The 20,653-nt window shown below is 46.0% G+C and overlaps 10 protein-coding genes across 10 annotated transcripts; 4 read left to right on the plus strand and 6 right to left on the minus strand.

The window, feature by feature from the left end:
* Positions 1-7: 7 nt before the first annotated feature.
* Positions 8-2,738, minus strand: L199_007567 (uncharacterized protein; the record flags this gene model as incomplete). Its single annotated transcript, XM_064893256.1, has 3 exons — positions 8-1,767; positions 1,819-2,255; positions 2,314-2,738. 3 exons carry the CDS (start codon positions 2,736-2,738, stop codon positions 8-10), a joined length of 2,622 nt encoding a protein of 873 aa, XP_064749328.1.
* Positions 2,739-3,026: 288 nt separating this feature from the next.
* L199_007568 (uncharacterized protein) lies at positions 3,027-4,245 on the plus strand (the record flags this gene model as incomplete). Its single annotated transcript, XM_064893257.1, has 6 exons — positions 3,027-3,054; positions 3,113-3,298; positions 3,358-3,597; positions 3,652-3,857; positions 3,915-4,041; positions 4,094-4,245. 6 exons carry the CDS (start codon positions 3,027-3,029, stop codon positions 4,243-4,245), a joined length of 939 nt encoding a protein of 312 aa, XP_064749329.1.
* Positions 4,246-4,330: 85 nt separating this feature from the next.
* On the minus strand, positions 4,331-5,079 carry L199_007569 (uncharacterized protein; the record flags this gene model as incomplete). Its single annotated transcript, XM_064893258.1, has 3 exons — positions 4,331-4,583; positions 4,639-4,791; positions 4,841-5,079. 3 exons carry the CDS (start codon positions 5,077-5,079, stop codon positions 4,331-4,333), a joined length of 645 nt encoding a protein of 214 aa, XP_064749330.1.
* Positions 5,080-5,431: 352 nt separating this feature from the next.
* L199_007570 (uncharacterized protein) lies at positions 5,432-6,403 on the minus strand (the record flags this gene model as incomplete). Its single annotated transcript, XM_064893259.1, has 3 exons — positions 5,432-5,705; positions 5,776-5,934; positions 5,988-6,403. The coding sequence occupies 3 exons, from the start codon at positions 6,401-6,403 to the stop codon at positions 5,432-5,434; spliced, it is 849 nt and encodes a 282-aa protein (XP_064749331.1).
* A 372-nt stretch (positions 6,404-6,775) lies between these two features.
* L199_007571 (uncharacterized protein) lies at positions 6,776-7,903 on the minus strand (the record flags this gene model as incomplete). Its single annotated transcript, XM_064893260.1, has 1 exon — positions 6,776-7,903. The coding sequence occupies one exon, from the start codon at positions 7,901-7,903 to the stop codon at positions 6,776-6,778; it is 1,128 nt and encodes a 375-aa protein (XP_064749332.1).
* Positions 7,904-9,127: 1,224 nt separating this feature from the next.
* Positions 9,128-11,473, plus strand: L199_007572 (uncharacterized protein; the record flags this gene model as incomplete). Its single annotated transcript, XM_064893261.1, has 13 exons — positions 9,128-9,376; positions 9,445-9,464; positions 9,522-9,774; positions 9,843-9,867; positions 9,926-9,950; positions 10,023-10,080; positions 10,136-10,385; positions 10,434-10,485; positions 10,551-10,640; positions 10,698-10,792; positions 10,857-10,935; positions 11,020-11,121; positions 11,182-11,473. 13 exons carry the CDS (start codon positions 9,128-9,130, stop codon positions 11,471-11,473), a joined length of 1,590 nt encoding a protein of 529 aa, XP_064749333.1.
* A 1,110-nt stretch (positions 11,474-12,583) lies between these two features.
* Positions 12,584-13,555, plus strand: L199_007573 (uncharacterized protein; the record flags this gene model as incomplete). Its single annotated transcript, XM_064893262.1, has 7 exons — positions 12,584-12,606; positions 12,672-12,761; positions 12,819-12,913; positions 12,977-13,050; positions 13,139-13,239; positions 13,300-13,477; positions 13,550-13,555. 7 exons carry the CDS (start codon positions 12,584-12,586, stop codon positions 13,553-13,555), a joined length of 567 nt encoding a protein of 188 aa, XP_064749334.1.
* Positions 13,556-13,769: 214 nt separating this feature from the next.
* On the minus strand, positions 13,770-16,922 carry L199_007574 (uncharacterized protein; the record flags this gene model as incomplete). Its single annotated transcript, XM_064893263.1, has 10 exons — positions 13,770-13,836; positions 13,896-13,923; positions 13,999-14,173; positions 14,265-14,339; positions 14,423-14,505; positions 14,576-14,805; positions 14,868-15,201; positions 15,271-15,345; positions 15,435-16,837; positions 16,900-16,922. The coding sequence occupies 10 exons, from the start codon at positions 16,920-16,922 to the stop codon at positions 13,770-13,772; spliced, it is 2,493 nt and encodes an 830-aa protein (XP_064749335.1).
* A 460-nt stretch (positions 16,923-17,382) lies between these two features.
* On the plus strand, positions 17,383-19,375 carry L199_007575 (uncharacterized protein; the record flags this gene model as incomplete). The annotated part of the gene is made up of 5 exons (XM_064893264.1): positions 17,383-17,570; positions 17,632-17,810; positions 17,869-17,948; positions 18,009-18,764; positions 18,866-19,375. 5 exons carry the CDS (start codon positions 17,383-17,385, stop codon positions 19,373-19,375), a joined length of 1,713 nt encoding a protein of 570 aa, XP_064749336.1.
* A 201-nt stretch (positions 19,376-19,576) lies between these two features.
* L199_007576 (uncharacterized protein) lies at positions 19,577-20,068 on the minus strand (the record flags this gene model as incomplete). Its single annotated transcript, XM_064893265.1, has 2 exons — positions 19,577-19,959; positions 20,041-20,068. 2 exons carry the CDS (start codon positions 20,066-20,068, stop codon positions 19,577-19,579), a joined length of 411 nt encoding a protein of 136 aa, XP_064749337.1.
* Between the last annotated feature and the right edge of the window lie 585 nt (positions 20,069-20,653).

Below are 20,653 nucleotides of genomic sequence, written 5' to 3' on the forward strand. Positions count from 1 at the left end.
TTACTGTTCATTTTGACATGATGGAGATCGAAGTCGGATATATCGACGAGCAGCGATTGAAGTCGGATATATCGACGAGCAGCGATTGCCATTGAACGGCTACTTTCGTGGCTTTGGTGATCTTTCTACGCTTTGGTGGGCCGCCTTCGACCGGTGTTACAGGTTCGCTTTCTCCTTTACCCAACTTGTCGATAGCTCTTCTAGCCGAAGAAGACCAAAGATCTGCGCACCGACCCCACTTCCTACCAGCTAAGGCTTTCGACGCCGCTTCCACATAAGCGCCATTCTGAGATTTACCCATGCTAAAGGTTTCGCAAAACAGCTTTTGCCATCGCACATGAAGGTTTCTAGCTGATATGGAAGCATCGATTGGCTTGAAACCGCCAAGCAAGTCACTACTTTCAGTTTGCATCGACAAATTGAGGACGGTAAGAGGTTTTTTGACGATTGAAGCGATGTGCTGAACAGCAGTTGTTTTGCCAGTACCTGTCTCACCGACAAGCAGTGTTGGTTCGCCAAGGGTAAGGGATACTGCAATTCGTTCGAGCAACACAAGAGATGGTTTGGTAAGGGCGAATGGGCGTGAAGATGAGGTACTTTCACGGCGAGACGATCCAAACATGTCCATGACAGTTCGGCCAATGTGAAGCTGTCTGAAAGTGGGGCTGACCTCGAAATTGGGTTTTCTGCCTTCCAAAGCCGAAACCCTATCTGCGTCCATCCCTAAGCCTGTAGAGATTACCTCTAGCATTTGAGATCGTTTCTGCAGCGAAACACCTTTATTGTCTAAAGACGCCACGAAGATATCAACGGCTTCTAGAAAGATCTCGTCCTGAACAATTGGGTTAGAGAGGAGCGTAGCGCCGGATTGCTCTAAGGAAGCGAGGGAAGCAGAAGACGGCAGCTCTCGTTCCACTCTGGCACACCATTTTTCTAAATCTCGCAAGCCAATATCTCTAGCCTTGACTTGACCGGATAGCTTGTCGAATGGTCGCAAAAGATGCCAAATATTCACCAATTTTGTGAGAAGAGTTTTGGGAAGACGCGGAAATCGAGCAGAGAGAATTTCCAGGATATCTTCATCAGAAGGAGAATCAAGGTGAACTTCGTGGAAAATGTGGTGACCGAAGAAAATTGGTACTGTGTAACCTGTCCGAGTGGTCCGAGTGACGAATAAAGCGAAACCATCCCCTGCTTCTATATCTTCTCGTCCCGGTATGGATAATCTTGCTCTTCTTCCAGGCCGTCCGGCCTTCAAACTTCTAGCGATACTAGCGAGAGTTACCAGCATTTCCGTGCTACCCCTGTCTACATCTTCGAAGATCACCCATCGTCCCGCTCTAATCGCTTTGGCTAAAGCACCTTCCATCCATTCGAAAGTTCCGGGGTTGGTTGGGGATGAGACGTAGGTACCAATCAGACTTTTCACATCGATGGAAGTATCTGCTAGAGGGATCGTGAGGATACGGTTCGTTGGTCGCTGAGAAGGATATAGCATTGACGAGAGATACTGCAGAATATGTGTCTTCCCTGAAGAAGGTGGGGAGGTAAGAAGGATTGGTAGGCCAAGCTGTAACAAGGGGCAAACTGAGAGCAGAGCAACATCGGTAGGTGTGGTACGAACATGTAAGATTGATGTTGTGAGGGTTGAGAATGGCGAAGCGCAGAACAATAATGATTCCGCGACTAGCGTGACATGGTGAGACAGGTCGGAAGGATTGATCAAGGGGTGATTGGAGAAGGTAAAGTCTGATATTGACTGTCGAGCTATACATGACCTTAGTAAAACCTTCGCTATAATTCCAGAAAGTAACTTACCGTTTCCTATACGCTGAGCCTCTTTTATTGGTAACATCCACCCATCCACTACAATCTTGCGGACCTGATATCCTCCGCCAGGCAGTTTCACTATTTCGCTTCCGTATGCGATATTCGCATCCACCTTATCAACCTCCCCTACCCATTCTTTCTCCATTTTCATACGCTTTTCTTCACTCCACCCTCTCTGCTTAGCTAATATTTGAATTGCTAGAAGCCTGACCCCACGATCGGGATGTTCCATACGTAACGTATGAAGGGTCGACAAAGGCCAATCATCACGAGTGGCTATACGAGGATCGGCTGTGATTAATCGCAGTTGGGATAGCAAAAGAGAGTGTAGTCGTTCTACAGGGGCGGTCTGTATTTCTGCGAGTGGTATAGTTGATATAGGAGAGGTTCGAAAAGGCGATTGAACAATGAATGTGTGGATTAAGCTGTTGAAGACCAAAGTTTGTGAGCTATATTCGACGGTCACATACAAAAACAACGTACCTCCATAATTCTGGATAGACGTCCGCCAGCGATGTGAGAGTGGTAAGTCTCTTCTCTAGGAGTTCTATATCTGAGAAGGCAGAGTCTTCGAGCCATCGCGCCAGAAGATCGATAAGGACGGGTTGAAATCTGGAGATGACAAAGGCAGATACACCTTCGAAAGCGCAGATGAGGGACAAGGCATCGAGCAGCTCAGTGGTAGAACATGAAGACGAAGCATTGAAAGCATAGTCGAATACTATGCGTGGTACCGATACTGGAGCTGGGGAAGAAGGGGAGTAACCAAGATCATCGAGTAATAACGTGGTTTGTCGTCGAAGATCCAGATGGAGAGGGGAGATATGCGCAGGGCTAGATGGTCCGCTGACGATCTGATCGTCCAAGGAAGAAGCGATATCCACCTCCATTTCCTGAGCTTCTGACATGGTGCCGAAGTGTTGGGGCGGTTATCGACCTCTTCAACGAGAATGATTCGTAGAGCAAGCGATAAATTTTGTAACTACTCGTACAGTTGAACATCTTCAGAAATTTAAGAACCGGATCAAACATCGACGGAGATAGCCTCAAACTCCCTTTGGAACGCAGATGGCGGTGATGTCCGCCCGGTGATGGCTGTTGCCTCCACTTTCTGGTCCCCTACGAAAACGGGTTGATTACGCCATAGATCGCAACCATGTTGTCTGTGAGTTCTCGTTGTCACCATATATCCTACCATGAAGGTATTTATTCTGGGTGCTACAGGTAAGCGAAGAAAAATCGATGCCAGCTCATAGCTCATGAGTGAGTTCGTAATGTATAGGCTTTCTGGGATTGCCAGCGGCAGAAGCGTTCGTTCGGGCAGGCCACATCGTTTATGGTAGTACGCGATCGCGAAAGAGTGCAGAGGAAGTACTAGCACCAAATGAGATCATACCTGTAGTCACTGATCCTTATAGTGAAGAGGGAAGGAAGAAATGGGGAGTTATAGCAGCTCAGTGTGACGTCGGTAAGTTAATCAGCATAGACCGAAAGTGGCTGGCCTTGTTTAGTTTACAAGCGATTCAGTCATCGATGCGTTATCCGCGAATGGGGCTAAACCCGCTATCGATATCTTTCATAACTTCTTGAAACATCTTGACAGGCCGAAGGGATCGCCCAAACCCACATATATATACACTTCTGGATTATGGATCAATTCCCGAGGTTATGGCGGATTGGAAAAGTGGACTGACGAAAGACAACCCACTTCGACATACAACGAGGCCGTACAATGGCGTCCGTTGATAGAAGTGCCGGTTTTGGAAAGTGCGTATTCGTAGCTCTCCATATTTGCAATGCTAATTGATATATCACATATAGGTGAGAAAGTTCACGGTATCGTGATTCGAGGGGCAGTCGTATACGGCCGTGATGGCTCTGCATTCGCTAGCTATATATTTGATGAGGCTCTCAAAGCCAGTAAGACCGACGAGAAGATTTTTGAGACTGTTTACTCCCATGAGACAAGGATAGCATCGATACATACAGATGATATTGCAGACTTGTACCTGAGAGTAGCTGAACGGGTTAGTCTTCCCTTAGTTGGTGCTGTAAATATTGACTATCAATTTCTGGTTACTTAGGGACCAATATTGAGGGGTCAAGTGTTCATGGCTTCTAATCAGTTCACTGAACGTCTCACGGACATACTAGATGCAGTAGTGAGGGTTTCAGGATGTAAAGGATACAGAGCGAAGGCACCAAAAGGGGGTAAGTTCAGCAAGGCGTGCAAATTTCGAATGCTAAATCCCCCAATCAATAGCAATGCAAGAAGCCTGGGTGTCTTCCACTCTCTTCAAGCCTAGTCTGGGAAATGCCTTGACAGGCTGGCGACCAAGGAAGATGAGTTTGGTGGATGGAATGGACATTTACTGGTCTTCATATCTGGCTAATAAGCAATTACGGGAACCATGAATGTCTCATACACATGTTCACCTACAGTTCACGCTGTACGAGACGATTCAACTGGATCTTCTTGTCGCATATCATCTCTGTGGGTTCATCGACTCGGCCCAAGGAAGTCAACCAATCTCGCCTGAAGACCAGGGCTGTGTTCGAAGTCCGTCACACTTCCAGTGCCGACGTTCGAGTCGAACCGCTTTCGATCATCAGTTGACCTGTCTGAGAAAGCTCCAGCGATGCTTGATGTCACTCTACTAAGACACGTTCTTGACTTATCCCACATAGAGCTTGCAGTCGAACCTATTGACGGTGAGGGCGAGTCTTCTCTAAAATCATAATTCTCACCCAAACTAGTGGAAGTCAGCTATACTGTACGGTTTAAAGTGATTCCAATAATCCACTTACATTTCTTCGAAAGTTGTTTTACTCTGATCTGATATGCTCAACTCTGACTCGTCAACACACACCATCAACGCTGAGGATGTGGGAGTGTTGGCAATCGAGGAATGTTCACTTGAATTGCTTTCATGGCTGAACGTGGATCTCTCTAGGTAGGAGCTGAGGAAGGTTGGTTAGTTAGCATAGCTGAAAGAAACGATGCACTCACCTAACGACACTTCTGGACAGAGGAGCCCAAGGCGATGTTGGATTTGAGCTTATGAAAGACCCGCTGATATTGGGATTGAAGTAGATATTAGGAATGCCCGTCGGGGCTGAACCTGAAACTGCCGAAGTTGTTGACGAGGCAATACTTGGCACAGGCGAATTGGAACTTTCCCATGTTTGGCGGACAGAATGTGAGGAACTAGATGCTTCAGACGGGCTAATTATCGAGCTATATGACATGATTCGGTCACTAATATTTTTGTCTATTGCTGAGCCGGTTGTTGTATTTGTTGATGATGAGATAAGTAAAAAGGTAAAGTCAGTCAGTCGAAATTTTATTCTGTTTACTTATTTGACCGGACCCTAATAATAACTTGACGAAGATCATAGGACGATTGTATACCTGAATGTATCATCTGCAGCTTATTGTCAACGGAACAACGAAAACGTGACACGTCACTGTATCAGAAAATACCATGCATAAAGGATCCACCAGCATTCATCACGCCAATACAATTATCAGATTCCGGGATGCCCAAACTGTGCACATTAAGGTATAGTATAAAGCATAAGCATGTGACAAGCAGGATTATCATACAAGCTCGGGTGCTCTTCCACTAGGCATGCCCGTAGACGCCTTCCATTCGCCAGTGAGCCTACCCTTCTCATTCATATCTGAATAACTGAACTCGTATGGTGAATCACTATCAGAATCGAAGCTCTCGTCGTAGTCTAGTCGGGAATCTCGTCTTCCGGTGATAGCAGAGCTGAATCGACTGATTATGGACTTGGCTTTCTTGTAGAAGGTTTGTTTGCTAGCTGACCATCTCGACTTGTGTGAGGCCACTGATTCGGAACTTTGATTTCTGCTTGTTGACCAATAATTAGCATAGCTACGCGGAAACAGACGACGATGGTTGAAGCTTGAAGCCTCACCTCTCAGCGTAGTGGATGTAGGCCTGATCATCGGGGCAATATGGCTGAGAGTGGAAAGTCGATCGATTCACCGACACTGAATAAGGAGGAGGGGCAGGCTCACTCTGATCGTACAGAGATGCAGACTCGAGCCAACTGATATCTTTCTTCTCGCCAACGCTATAGAAGCATAAAATCAGCATCACTGTTTGAAGTGATATGAGTTCACTTACTAGGAGTCAGGATCATCTGACATCCGACTTTCCGATGCGGAAGTACAAAAGGTTTCGATAGATGCCGCACTTGCGTTGAATGGTTGTGGCAGGGGATGGGCCATCTCAATGCCTTGATTAGGGGTCCCAAACGATGCAGGATAGATGGGATCTGCGGACGGAGCAGTATCAGTGAAGCTAATTGTAGAGGCTGCATCGTCACAGGAGCTGTAATCTGTGTCATCCAGGTAGATGTCGAATGATTTGGGCGGTTGTGGTGACGAGGATGGCCCATACGACGAACTGGCACGAGAAGACCATCGTGGTCGATCCGGATTGTATTCTTGTGGCAAAATGTGATCCGATCTTGCAGCTAGTTGACTGAAAATTTGGGCAGTTACGCTGGGGGGACTATTATTTGAAGGGTAATCAGGCATTTTTCCTGGTTTAATACCGATGTTCAAGGAAGGGTTGATGCAGAAATTTACGGTGCAAGATATCGATAGATCACCCTTTATATATGTGTTTTTTCGTCAAGAGGGGTCCACTAAGAAAGGATCGCCTCGACCTATCATCACGCCACTTGTATGAAAAAGGAGGGTATACACGTTTCGGTAACCGTTCGTCCTTCCATTAGCACTTATGACTAACCATGACTCGATATCTACACCTGCATCATACAGTTTTGAGCAAAAAGGGTAAGTCAAAGGAACCTATATCGAACATCGGTCAAGTACTGCATACATACAGCATCACAAAGGATTTATGCTACAGATAGAACAGTCTCCAATACCGTCATCGTGGTGTCATCATTTTCTTGCTAATACCATCTGACTCGATTGAGTCGATACTGGATGGTTTGTCGGAGGTGGATGATCGACGTCATATAGCCTATCCTCGGGCAACGACTTTCGTCTCACCATTGGTAGTTCCTTCTGAGGTCCGTTGGATAGATGACCCACTGGTGGCAGGTTTTCCGTACTGTACAGAGTGTCGCTTGGACCATTAGATTCAGCTCTTGATTGGAATTCGCGATCCCAAGCGTAAGGGTCTAGGCGCTCGTAGTCCAATCTTGAATCCGATGCGTGTTGCCTGAGATATTCTTTGATGGTGCTGCACGCTTGGGACCAACGGTCGGTCAAGGCGGATATGATTCCTGACCAGACGTTGGTTGAACTAGATCTGACGAGCGCTCTTTCATTGTCCTCGGTAGTCGGAGCATCAAGTTGTGGAATCGCCAATTGGAACTTTGTCAGTTGTTGAGGAGACTGAGCTACATCGTAAGGCAAGTGGATTGCGATCGAATTCTCCGAGGGGATCTGACCGGTGATGCTGTCCCACAAAGCTGCGAGTGACCATGAACTCGTGTCGGAAGGGTCGACTAGCGAGGCTACTTCCGATTCTGGGCCATCGGTAACCACTATTGTTGGGCGACTGCCGAGCTGTTCGATCACAGGCACATCAAACATCTGGTCACACCAAGGCCATCGGGTATCGTTTGGAATCACTCCTCTTGCTGGGACAGATTGAGAAGATACTATAGAGCGGGGTCGGCCGGAATCCTTTGTATTTTCGCTGTATATGGTATCTCTGTCCTTCGAGGGGATATACAAATCTTCAAGGTCGAATACCCTGGTTGGGCTTTGCAGTCCATTGGGGATCTCTACGGGGACGCTTATCTCCATGGTAGCCGAATTGGGATACTCAACTGTGATCGTGATGGTTGATGGACTAGATTGGTATGTCGAGAACATTGGGAATTGTAGTCCCGAAGTTTGAGCTGAAAAATCGGTCATACTTTCCTGTTGGACGAGAGCAGGAGACCATCCAGGGGAGATTGATCCAGAAAAGCTGGATGAACGATCGTATACCGAGTGACTATCTATTGGTCTCCCCAACGAGTTTGAAAGGTGGGACAATTCAAAGTGATAGGACATGTCGAGAAACTTCATGTATCGCTTGTGTGCTTATCTTGGTGATTTGATGATTGTTGTGCGTTGAATGAACTCTCTAGTTTTCTGGTGGCAAGCTTGAACAAGAAATGATCATTGCAAGATCAATCTGATCCTAGGTCAATATTACCCTCTTGCATGCTGATCGGACTTTCTCTTTCTGTTATTGTGGAGCGTACAGAGAAAGGATGCCCATCGAGGAGATATTCTTCTCTGAAAGGACTGATGTTGGGTCGTGATATGTGGAGGTAACAGGAGGCCACAAATAGAGCTGCCATATCTGCTCTTCATAAGCTCGGAACGACGCTCGAGTGCGAAGAGGAAGCCTCTTTGACGCGACTAGCCATCAGAAATGTTCGTTTCAATGCTGTGGTAGAAATGGCGAACATGACTACGCAAGAGAATAATATCCTAGCAGATGCCTGTATGCACGAAGAACGGCCACACGGGTGTTTTAGGTGGTCGCTGATTTCGATCGTATTCCTGTTCAGATTCACTGGAATCTGGATGCGCAATCCCTGGATCCTAACAATTACGAGGAATCCAGAAGATTTGTGCTTGACCCTGGTTTCCAATGGAATTGGATTCTGGACATTTACGAAGGTGGGGCCATTTTTGCCAATAGGAGATTAGCGGCTTTTGATTTGAACGTAAATGTGGGGGAAGTCACACGAAGTTGCCGATGCCGCATCCCAGCCCTTTCCCTTTTGAGTGATCTGCCCACATGCCGTAATGAAACTAAAAATAGATCATGACACAAATCGACGGGTACAGAAACAGAGACGCTTTTTCTTTCGACACACACGAAAGGTACAGACTAGTGATACTTTAGGTCATTATGACACACGAGAAGATTTATTTTGATCGCATGACTTTGAGTCAAGCCAATCAGATTCTGAATGATATGTTCGTTCCTTTTAAAGGAATTGGGAGACGTTAGTGCTTTTTTTTGGAGTTGAGTATGGGGCAAAACAAGGGGCCGCCTTCTCGATAGCCGATAAACAAGAGAGATCGTGCAATGACCAAGGAAAGGTTGGTGTCCATCATAGAGAGAAAAAAGTTATATAATCTGCCTTCTTGCCAATCAATTCCTCCCCCGGCTATTCCTACTCTTTATCTTTTCTTATCATTTTCGATCGGTACCAGTCATCATTCATTGGTGAGAAGAAAGAATACTGTGATCCCTAGACATCCTATACTAGCCTCAAGATGTCACACGTAGAGAGTGGTAAATTGCACGACCACAACTCAGAGGAATATGCTCCACAGGTCCATCGTCATTCCGCGTCCGTCAAGGATCAGCTGGCCACATGGCACGCTAATCGAGGGGATAAATCGTTCGTCAGAGCGATGATTCCTTCGTTTAAAGGTACTTATCCAGGTGAAGCACCTACTACCAAAAACCCTATCAAGCTTGTCAGGATGGTTTCACCCTTTGCGTGGCTCATGTTCTTCTCTGTAAGCTCACACTCCATGCTGTAGCAATGGCAAGGTGATTACTGAATTTTTGTATCTACTGTATTTAGGGATGGTTCTGCTGGACTATGTGAGTTGATCGCTACTTTCGTGTGCGATCCATCAGCTTATGTACAACACTTAAAAGGGATGGATTCGATTTCTTCGCTGTGTCGCTCACTCTCGATTCACTCGCTGAACAATTCGAAGTCAAGCCAGCAAAGATCACTACAGCTATCACTTTGACACTTCTATTCCGTTCACTTGGAGCAGTCATCTTCGGTATCTTGTCCGATCGATACGGACGAAAATGGCCCTTAGTGATCGTGATGATCCTCATTATGGCTTTCGAGTTAGGATCAGGATTCTGTAACACCTATAAGCAGTTCTTGGCTGTCCGAGTGAGTTTTGCATGTCACAGAGTCACTTCGTCCTTTCTTCACTGACATCTGCTTTGCCCAACTTTCAGTCATTATTTGGGATAGTGATGGGAGGTTTGTATTTGTTCCTTTTCTATGCACCGAAAAGGATGCTGAGTGTGTTTGTCAATAGGTGTCTGGGGCGCTGCCGCCGCAACGTGAGTCAAAGGACCTGAGAGATCCGGTTTCAACAAGTACCACATCATTGACAAGGCTACCTTTTTGCACAGCGCACTCGAGAACGTTCCTGCCGATGCGAGAGGTCTTCTGTCCGGTATGCTCCAACAAGTGAGTTTTCGATTGAGCAGTGTGAGCCAAAGATTCATACTAATGCGTGTCATAGGGATACGCCGTCGGATATCTCCTCGCTGCTGTAATCAACCTTACCATCGTCCAATACAGTAAATACCACTGGCGATCCTTGTACTTCTTCGGTGCCGGTTTCTCTTTACTTGCTGCTATTATCAGAGCATTGCTTCCGGAATCAAGGCAATTCATCATTGCCAGAGAAGAAGCCAAAGCTAGGGGTCTCACTGCCAAGGAAACGACCAAGAACTTCCTCAGAGAGTTGGGTACTATGTTCCGGACCAATTGTAAGTAATATCGTTCTTCATGATTTACGCACACTGATTCGTCTGTAGGGTTGCGATGGATCTGGGCTGTATGCCTCATGACGTTCTTCAACTTCTTCTCGTGAGTCACCTACACGCGTACAGAGCTCTTGGAGATACTCATCGTACTTGCGGCGCACCATGTAGACACGGAAGTCAAGATTTATACCCTACTTATCTCAAGACTACCAAACATCTTTCCGCCAAACTCGCTTCTAAGGCTACCATCATTTCCAAGTGAGTCATCACTCTCCAAAATTCTTTAAGATCCCTGCTAATCGCTCTTCGCTGTAGCTGCGGTGCCGTAGTAGGTGGAACAATCGCTGGATACGCCAGTCAATACACCGGAAGGCGATTCGCTATCCTCGTTTGTGCTTGTTGGACAGCTGGTAAGTGGCGCTTCCATCTCCACGAGTTCTTGGCGGACCGAGCCTCATCCTGCATTCTCGATAGCTTTCTTGCCATTATGGATCTTGCCTACCTCCTTTGGCGGTCTTGCTGCTGGTGGATTCTTTGTCCAAGCTGGTGTACAGTGAGCCTAATTTCCCTTCTGTTCCTCGCTATAAATCGCTCGAAGAGTATATCGAGGCTGATGTTCTTATACCCTGTCTCGTAGGGGTGCTTGGGGTGTGGTTCCCATCTACTTGGGAGAAGTCAGTCCTCCTGCTTTCCGAGCTTTGTTCGCTGGTCTCTCTTACCAACTTGGTAATATGGCAAGGTATGTCCAACCTCCATTATCTTCTCAAATCGATTATTCTGACAATGAGTTTTGATGCAGTTCCGGAGCAGCTCAGATCGAAGCCGATGCAGGATCCTCCCTCAAGCTCGCTGGAACCAATATCCCCGATTATGCAGCTATCACCGGTATCCTTCTCGGGGCAGTCATCGCATGGGGTATTATCTGTGTCATCTGTGGTCCCGAAGCCGATGGATCTCACTTCGAACAAGCTAAAGTCGCCTATCAACGAGGTGGTGGTGACGCTGATCCCACTGAAATGTTTGATCATGATAAACCTGAGCAACACCACATCGAAAAAGCTCAGGCTGTCGAGCATCAGGAGCTCAGATAAATGATGGAAACAGAATGGTCTACAGGATAATATCCGAGTTTACAGGTAAATCTAGCTGAGGGAGATTATTGGGTGGATCGCGGCGATATTCGTTAATGGTGGGAGTAAGTGGTTGAGAGATAAAGAATAGGTAGAGTAAGACTGGGTTTAGGAATTTGTCAAATGGGTGATCTATAGGTAGAAGCACCTTTGACGTGTTCAGTGCATATGTATGTATGGTATTATCGTATCACTTTCGATTCTTTCCGGTACAGGTCCAGCGAGCATGAATCTAAGTTTAGATCAGGATGACAAGAGATGGATGGTATGACTGCAGTGATGTTGCTTCTACGGATGTCTGAATTGTATCCTCTTGGGGAGGATCACGTGATGTGCCCAGCCACTCCCCTCCCTCGATCGACGCGACGCGAATATAATCAGCATGAGTAGTACCCAACCAACTGTTCTGATAAAATGAGAAAACATGAACATGAATCAACGCGTCTCTTCTTCCTTGCAACTTGCATCCTTCACCTTGCACATCATACATCATACTCCCTGTCTCTTACGAGCCAAACTCAGCTTATCATCCCATCAATCCAACTGACCGTCGACAATCATGACCAATACCACTGCTGAAGTCGACGGCAACGGGAAACAGAGGAGCGATCCTCAACACGGTGAGTTCCCATCAAGATCATGCACAGACCCTACTCTTGCTCATCGTTATTCATCCTCCTCGGTATGCTCCAACAAGTGAGTTTTCGATTGAGCAGTGTGAGCCAAAGATTCATACTAATGCGTGTCATAGGGATACGCCGTCGGATATCTCCTCGCTGCTGTAATCAACCTTACCATCGTCCAATACAGTAAATACCACTGGCGATCCTTGTACTTCTTCGGTGCCGGTTTCTCTTTACTTGCTGCTATTATCAGAGCATTGCTTCCGGAATCAAGGCAATTCATCATTGCCAGAGAAGAAGCCAAAGCTAGGGTCTCACTGCCAAGGAAACGACCAAGAACTTCCTCAGAGAGTTGGGTACTATGTTCCGGACCAATAAGTAATATCGTTCTTCATGATTTACGCACACTGATTCGTCTGTATTGCGATGGATCTGGGCTGTATGCCTCATGACGTTCTTCAACTTCTTCTCGTGAGTCACCTACACGCGTACAGAGCTCTTGGAGATACTCATCGTACTTGCGGCGCACCATGTAGACACGGAAGTCAAGATTTATACCCTACTTATCTCAAGACTACCAAACATCTTTCCGCCAAACTCGCTTCTAAGGCTACCATCATTTCCAAGTGAGTCATCACTCTCCAAAATTCTTTAAGATCCCTGCTAATCGCTCTTCGCTGTAGCTGCGGTGCCGTAGTAGGTGGAACAATCGCTGGATACGCCAGTCAATACACCGGAAGGCGATTCGCTATCCTCGTTTGTGCTTGTTGGACAGCTGGTAGTGGCGCTTCCATCTCCACGAGTTCTTGGCGGACCGAGCCTCATCCTGCATTCTCGATAGCTTTCTTGCCATTATGGATCTTGCCTACCTCCTTTGGCGGTCTTGCTGCTGGTGGATTCTTTGTCCAAGCTGGTGTACAGTGAGCCTAATTTCCTTCTGTTCCTCGCTATAAATCGCTCGAAGAGTATATCGAGGCTGATGTTCTTATACCCTGTCTCGTAGGGTGCTTGGGGTGTGGTTCCCATCTACTTGGGAGAAGTCAGTCCTCCTGCTTTCCGAGCTTTGTTCGCTGGTCTCTCTTACCAACTTGGTAATATGGCAAGGTATGTCCAACCTCCATTATCTTCTCAAATCGATTATTCTGACAATGAGTTTTGATGCAGTTCCGAGCAGCTCAGATCGAAGCCGATGCAGGATCCTCCCTCGAGAGATCCAAGAGAATTCCCGAAATTGAATTTCAAGAGAACGAAAGAGGAGATTGGGGATATAGATGGTTTTAAAGTTGATGATTTCGAGGTGATTGGGTATAAACCCCATGGAAAGATTGAGATGAAAATGTCTGTGAGTGATGTTTGGATTTTTCACTCAGTAACAAGATCACTGCTAATCAACAGAGATTTGTGTTGTATATAGGCTTGATTGTGGACGTCACTCTTCTGCACTTTCTGGATAGGATACCTTTTATTCATGGTAGACGTTTGATACATAACCATTGTACATTATTTGTTCTGTCTTCAACCTAGAACCCACCTTATGCATTTTGATGTCTCTACACTTGTGGAGCGCGAATGGATACATACAAGAGTACAACATATAGGATTGCTTGTCACAATGCCACTCCAGAATCTTGGCTTCATCTCTTCGAAGATGGTCTTGGAGGGGGTAAGATTGAATTCCGTTCAGAGGAATACGATTTCATCCTACACGTGAACAAAATGATGTCAGCTTAGCGCTTTCAAATTCAGTAAACCACTCCTACAATTGTCTTATCGTAGAGACGATATCCGCTATGAATCACATTCGAACGAACGGATCCGTCAGCTGTTGACCATGGTCTTCCGATACACTTCAAGTCCACTCACTCGCCTGCCTCTGATTCTCAGCTTCAAACTCGTACCTTTTCTGAGCTCCTTCCCTCCAAACGTTGATCTTGAACCCTCCTGCTCGTCCGGTGAGCTTACACGATGCGACGAGCGTAATGTGGAAAGAAGTCGTTTTCATCGAGTCGAAAAACGCCCTTGATTCGGATGGCATGATCTATGAGGGAAATATGATCAAAACCTATCATGGATACTTACTTCATTCTGCATAGTATGTTTGCCGGAAGGGGAACGGAGTGATGACTCACGTGTATGTAATCACCATCAATCGCCAAAACTCTCTCATGTCGTCCGATAGCAATTTTCCTCTGTACCGTATATTTCTGAATGACCGAGTTTCCATCAGCTTCAAAATTTTCGACGGGTGCTCAACAGCTTGGAATGGCGGGATGAGGAGAATACTTACCTTATATGTTTGAGAGAAATCTGCGAGACCAGGTCCGAATCGTTGCATAGGAGCAGGTTCCGATTGTCTCTTAAATATAGATGCTATTCCATGAACATCGATCAGTCCCTATCCGTTATTCTTCTTCCATTTTGCGCGATCAGATCCACTTACCACTCGGATCACCACCTCGTCTATCATCGATTCTCAAGCCGTGCTCGGTTGCCCATTGTCTCTTCACCAGAGCCAGATCCGTTCTACCCTCCAGACTTGCAACAGTCCTATCGAGGGGTATAGCCAGAGTTAAATCTGCAAGACATAATACCCAGTCTGTAACTGGCATCTGTAATCTCTTCTTTTTGCATAAGACTTCGGTCAGATCGGCGATATACATATCGGATGGACTGCATGGAGAACCGGTCGTGATCAGCTTACCTAAATGAGAGAAGAGAACAGATGGACTTACACATTGATAGTAGTGGTAAAATGAACATCCGCACTAGCCGTAACTCTGATTTTCAACCTTACAATCTCGCTACTAGTCGAGCTTAAGCCTACGCTACCTTTCATAGCGGTTGCTGTCGTACTCAAACCAGGTCCAGCGATCGAGCCCAGTGGAGTTTGTTCATTTGAGGAGAATGAGGATGCCGAGCTTGTGGCTTGCATGGTGGAGGGAACAGTCAGAGTAGCTCCTCGAGAAAATGGCTGAGTGGGTGGTCTAGATGGTCGTGGAGTGGGTGCAGCTAAGATACGTGAAGGTCTTCTTTGGATATTAGGTGCTTTAGCAGCATTTTGACGAACTGCAAGTACAGCATTAATTAGCAGGTGATACATTACACGACTTCGATGAGAGATATTTGAACACCTACTCTGTTCTTCGGTTGCTTCGACGATAGCGAATTGACCGTAGGAGAATTTGGATATCTGACTTTCTCGATCAAGCGCTGTATTGTAAATAGTAATATCATCAGCTTAAGGTCATCCCTGTTTCGAGACATCACCGACACAGCTCGCTTTGCATGACGATACTCACGAGGGAAATCTTCATCCACTTCACCATCATCCTCCACGATCCTTAATCCCCAGCCTACTGCACTCCACTTGACTTCGTTCTCCTCTTCGCTCAACAAAGGCAATCTACCATCTTCCCAGTACTTGTACAATCCGAATCCTGTCACTTCCTCCACCGTAGCGTCTTTTCGGACTTTGGCAATAATAGGATCTGTTGGCTTTTTGGAATGTGGGAAATACATTTCTAGCGATAAAGAGGGTGCACCCGGTGGCGCAGCCACTGTGGCGTATAAAGAAGTGAACGGATTTGGCGGTGGACCTTCTTCTATGAATGGAGGAGGGGATGAGGTCGATGAGGTCGATACGAGATGTGGAACGTATTTGTTCAAAGCAGCTGTTAATGCGGAAGATTGAACCGGCGGTGATGAAGAGGATGTTGCGGCTGGACCGTTTTGTTGGATAGGTATAGGGGTGAAATCCAATTTTTCACTGTTGAGCGTATCTACAGACACTCTTCTTGAGTCTGTTGGTAATGCGCTAGAATCACGCTGTGCTTGAGCTTGAGTACGTCCCATACCCTCAGCTTCGGCAGCTTCATCTTCATCCACATCACTTCCTTCGTCCACTAGTGCTCCTACCATCCTATCCACTCCACCTGTCGTTATACCAGTTACAGCCAATTGCGAAGCCCCATTTTGACCCATCGAACTTTGGTCTACCTCCATTCCCATACCCGCAGCTCCGGGTGTGATATGTCCTGGATCTTCATTGGAAGCTTCGCTCGTACTTAAAGCTTGTTCCAATACACCAACGTTTTGAGTTACCCCTAACCCCCTTCCAGAGGTTAACATGCTTGCTCCGTTCAGTATAGAGTTCGGTCCTACTCCTCCAGGTGGAACACCCAACAATCCCGGAGCAGGAGCTGAATCAGCACGAGGCCGTCCGGAAGGCGAGAAGAACCCATTATCCATCGTGGGAAGTCTCATATTGGTTGTTGGAGTTCTGTCTTGTCCTTGAGAAGGTGACAGAGGCATATCCGTGACTAGGGAAGTTGAATTTGCCCTATGATTACTTCTACTTTGGCCGTTACCACGTTTGGTCTCATTACGACCTGATACTCTCATCCCTGCCCCTCCTGATTTACCTCCCATTATAGTTTGAGTATAGTTCAACCCCCCTCCTCCCCCTCCAGAGTTATCTCTGAGATTGCGCCTAGGATAGCCATTTTCAGAGGACAGGTAAGATGGTTCAGGTGGTGGTGAGTCCAAGGCTCTCTTGATCTCTGGCCATCTATCAATGTCGGATAATCCAGATGCGTTAATGTATGGGTTCAAGGCGAAGGAAGGGTCCAAAGAGATTATACGTGGTGTAAGTGGATCATCGGTGATTCGTAGTGAAGATAGGCGAACAGCTTGTAAGATGTAGCTATGAACGCAAGTGTGATTCAGCGATACAAGCAGTCGGAACGACCAATGGCCAAGACTCACTCGACATCAGATATCATCGCCATCTTGAAACGGGTCTATAAACGATCATCGCTCGATCTCGCTGAGGAATGTAGCACGTCGACCCTAATCCCTTGAAAAGTCTCTTGCGGGAGTCGATGTCAGAGATCTGCAATCTTGCCTGTATGTCGTCCACTGCCCTTGTCGTTGTGTGTTGGTGGTATTGTGCTTTGCACGAGTAGATGTACTCGCACTGAGCGTCTCTATGTGTTTCATAGCGATGATCAAGGTGGGTCCCCACAGTTGACATGCTGGGATAAACTGTTTTAAGTCAGAAAGATATTAAGGTGATTTATTTACATTTCGGTCTCACGTGGCGCTCAGATTACATAAGCCTTACCTCGAAGATCATTTTTCAAAGATTTCAGGTCCACCACCATCGTCGAAGGTAAACTTCAGCACGATTGATCATTCTGAACATCGTTGTCTTCCTATAACATCTCTCGATTTGACCTGCCAGCAGTCATGTCAGGCACACTCATCTCGTCCCTAGTGTGGGTACCTAGGGGTAAATCATCCGCCGAGCCAAAAAGGTATAATCTAGATGATACCGAATTAGAAAGAGTTGGTAAATTGGGGGGACCAGGTGTGCTGGAACAGCTAAGAGAGGAGATGGAAGGTATGGACGTAGGTGAAGGCGAAGACTGGGAAGAGTAAGTGTGGAATCTTTCTTCGCATGTCATGAGAGCTATATTACTAATTTGATATTCTCAGCGTTGACGAGGATGACGAAGAGGGTAGTGGGTCCGACTCGGATAACGAAGATGCAGAAGTAGATGGAGGAGATGTGGATATGGACACGGAACCTCAGGAACCACCCAAACCATCTGATCCGAATGATCTGTCTGCGTTCAAGATGGATGAATACGACAACGAGGAGTCCAAGGGAGTCGGTGAGTTCCCGAGACCTGGAAGATATAAAATTCAGCTGACGGGTTTGTCAAATCGTAGCTATGGGCGCCTTTGCCAATGTGAAAGGTTTGTCATTCTATCGAGATAACAACGAAGATCCTTATATCACCCTCAAAGAGGTGAGTGCTACTTCTTGACCCATAGTCAAATGTATACTGATCATGTTCGTTCAACCTAAGGATGACGAAGAAATCGAACGAGAAGAACTTTCCCTGCTACCCACCGACAACATCATCATCACCGCTCGAACTACTTCCGATCTCTCATCACTCGATTTCCACGTTTATGCCGATTCCGATGAAAACCTATACGCCCATCATGATTTGATGTTACCTACTTTCCCCTTATGTGTTGAATGGTTGGATTTCCCTCCTGGTGGATCATCCTCATCATCATCTGGTTCGAAGGGAAGTTACGTTGCTGTAGGATCATTTGACCCATCGATTGAAATTTGGGATGCAGACTTGGTTGATGGTTTATATCCTGAAGCTATACTTGGTCCATCACCTTCATCTGAAAAACCAGAAGCCAAACCATTAGGAACCGGAAAGAAAAAGAGGAAACAGATGGTTCAACCTGCCGCAAACGATCAATACCATACTCAACCTGTATTATCATTATCTTGGACACCCAATCATAGAAATTTACTTTTATCCGGTTCAGCAGATGGTACGATCAAATTATGGGATCTGACGAGAGAGTCACCCATGCCAGCTTTAAAATCGTGGAATAATATCCATAAAGGTGAGAAAGTACAGGGTGTAGAATGGAATAAGTCGACCTCGAATGGGTTGGACAAAGCTGTACTTAGTGCTGGGTGGGATAGGATAGTGAAAGTTTGGGATAGTAGAGCGCCTGAAGATGCTATAGGAACTCAGGTTGGAAGTGATGTGGAGTGTATAAGATGGGATCCATGGGAACCCACCTCTTTCTTTGTAAGTAAATCCTTACTATACAGCATTAGCCTTCCGACATCCATCATTCATCGTCATAAACTCAAGCAGGAGCTTATCTCTCTCGTCGATCGTAATTTCAGGTCTCCCTCGAAAACGGTCTCATCCTAGCGTACGATTCTCGAACACTCTCATCCTCCAAAGGATCTAACAACCTATCCACCGCTCAACCTAAATATACTCTTTCGGCACATGACGGCGCAGCTTCAGCATTAGACATCAACCCTCATATTAGAGGTTGTATCGCTACGGGAGGTATGGACAAGGTCGTCAAAGTTTGGAATATCCTAGATGAAGAGAGTGAAGGTGTTCAAGGTAGAAAGAGGGAGATCAGTTTGGCTACATCCAGAGATTTGGGATTGGGTAAAATCTTCACGGCTAGATGGTCACCTGATCCAGAAACTCCCCTGACCCTCGCAGCAGCAGGATCAAAAGCTACATTACAAGTATGGGATGTAGCTTCCAACCCTGGTGCCCGAAAGGCCTTTGGAGATAGGTTGAAGAAACACGGTAGGGAATTGGGTGAAATCAAGAAAGGCGGTGGGGTGGTGGTGATCGAAGGTGGTGAGGATGAAGATACAGATGAAGAATAGGTGCTTGTCGGATTTAGAGGAAATGGTGGTTTGCTGTCAGGCTTCGTTTTACGTATATATCCTGCATATCATATGGTATAATCTGACTGGTTGATAAAGGCTAATATATTGATTTGATCAATGTCATTCATGCCACTGACAAAACGTATCTATCAAAAACAAATCCAATCCTGAAGGATGATATATACTGGACCAACAAGATCATTTATCCGTATTCTCATTCTCATCCTCGCCAGCCTCTCCAAATCCGCTAACGCTAGACATGGGAGATAGACCCCTATCGGAATCTGGATAATCCCATTCCCCCTGATCGATCTGCCTCTCTAGCTCTTCAGATCTTTCCGCTGCTTTTACCGAGTTTAGACTTTCGATCTGGGTTTTAACCTCTTGTTCTCGGTCGGAAAATTGAAAACCTTGGGAAACCTTATCTCTTAAATTGTTGAGAACAGCTCTCTGGCCGTTGAGAGACATGTATAAGAGATCTCTATCGGATGGTAAGGCATTTGAGGTTGTGTGAGATGAATCTGTATTGGAATTGGTATCGGTATGATTACCAGTGTGAGTATGATCGCTTTGATCGCTTGCTGTAACCACATACAGGCCAGTGGCGACAGTAAGTACAGTATACTGTATAGAGGGATTCTGACAACAATGTTACTACTTACCTGAATGTGAATAATTGCTTGAAGACATGGCTTGATACCGTCAGTCTTACACCTTGAGATAAATTATACTCTGTAATGTGCTTAACAAGCGGGGTTGGGTAATTTCACTTGATATTGTCACGCTTTATCTGATCACTGTACTTACCAAGAGCTAAAAGCGAAACAAAATACTCACTGTACGATATTGACAGTCCAAAGGAAATAACGCATCAAAGGATATAAAAGCATGTACATATGAAATGATACGACGCAGTGACGAGTATAGGTCCACACGTAGGATTCAGAACTGCTTATACACTGTAGATATATCGGAGCTAGTGACCATTGACTGAGTGAAAATATGATATCCAGGCGGGAATCTTAGAATTTCAAAATACGATGGAAAAGAAGACGTCAAAGGCTACTCAGCGCAAGAAGCAGATGACGATATTGTAAACATCGGAAGGATATCTGTGACATGTTTGGGCGTGCTAAAGGATCGAAGAAGCAAAGACATGTTCAAGCCTATCCTTCGACCCCTGCTATGCGTGTGCTCTCTTCATTTGGATTGAACAATATATTCATACTCATATAAAATCATAAATATCAACAAGGAAAAGAGCATGGAAACATA

This window comes from Kwoniella botswanensis, chromosome 2 (assembly GCF_036426115.1).
Source record: "Kwoniella botswanensis chromosome 2, complete sequence".
Classification (NCBI taxonomy): domain Eukaryota; kingdom Fungi; phylum Basidiomycota; class Tremellomycetes; order Tremellales; family Cryptococcaceae; genus Kwoniella; species Kwoniella botswanensis.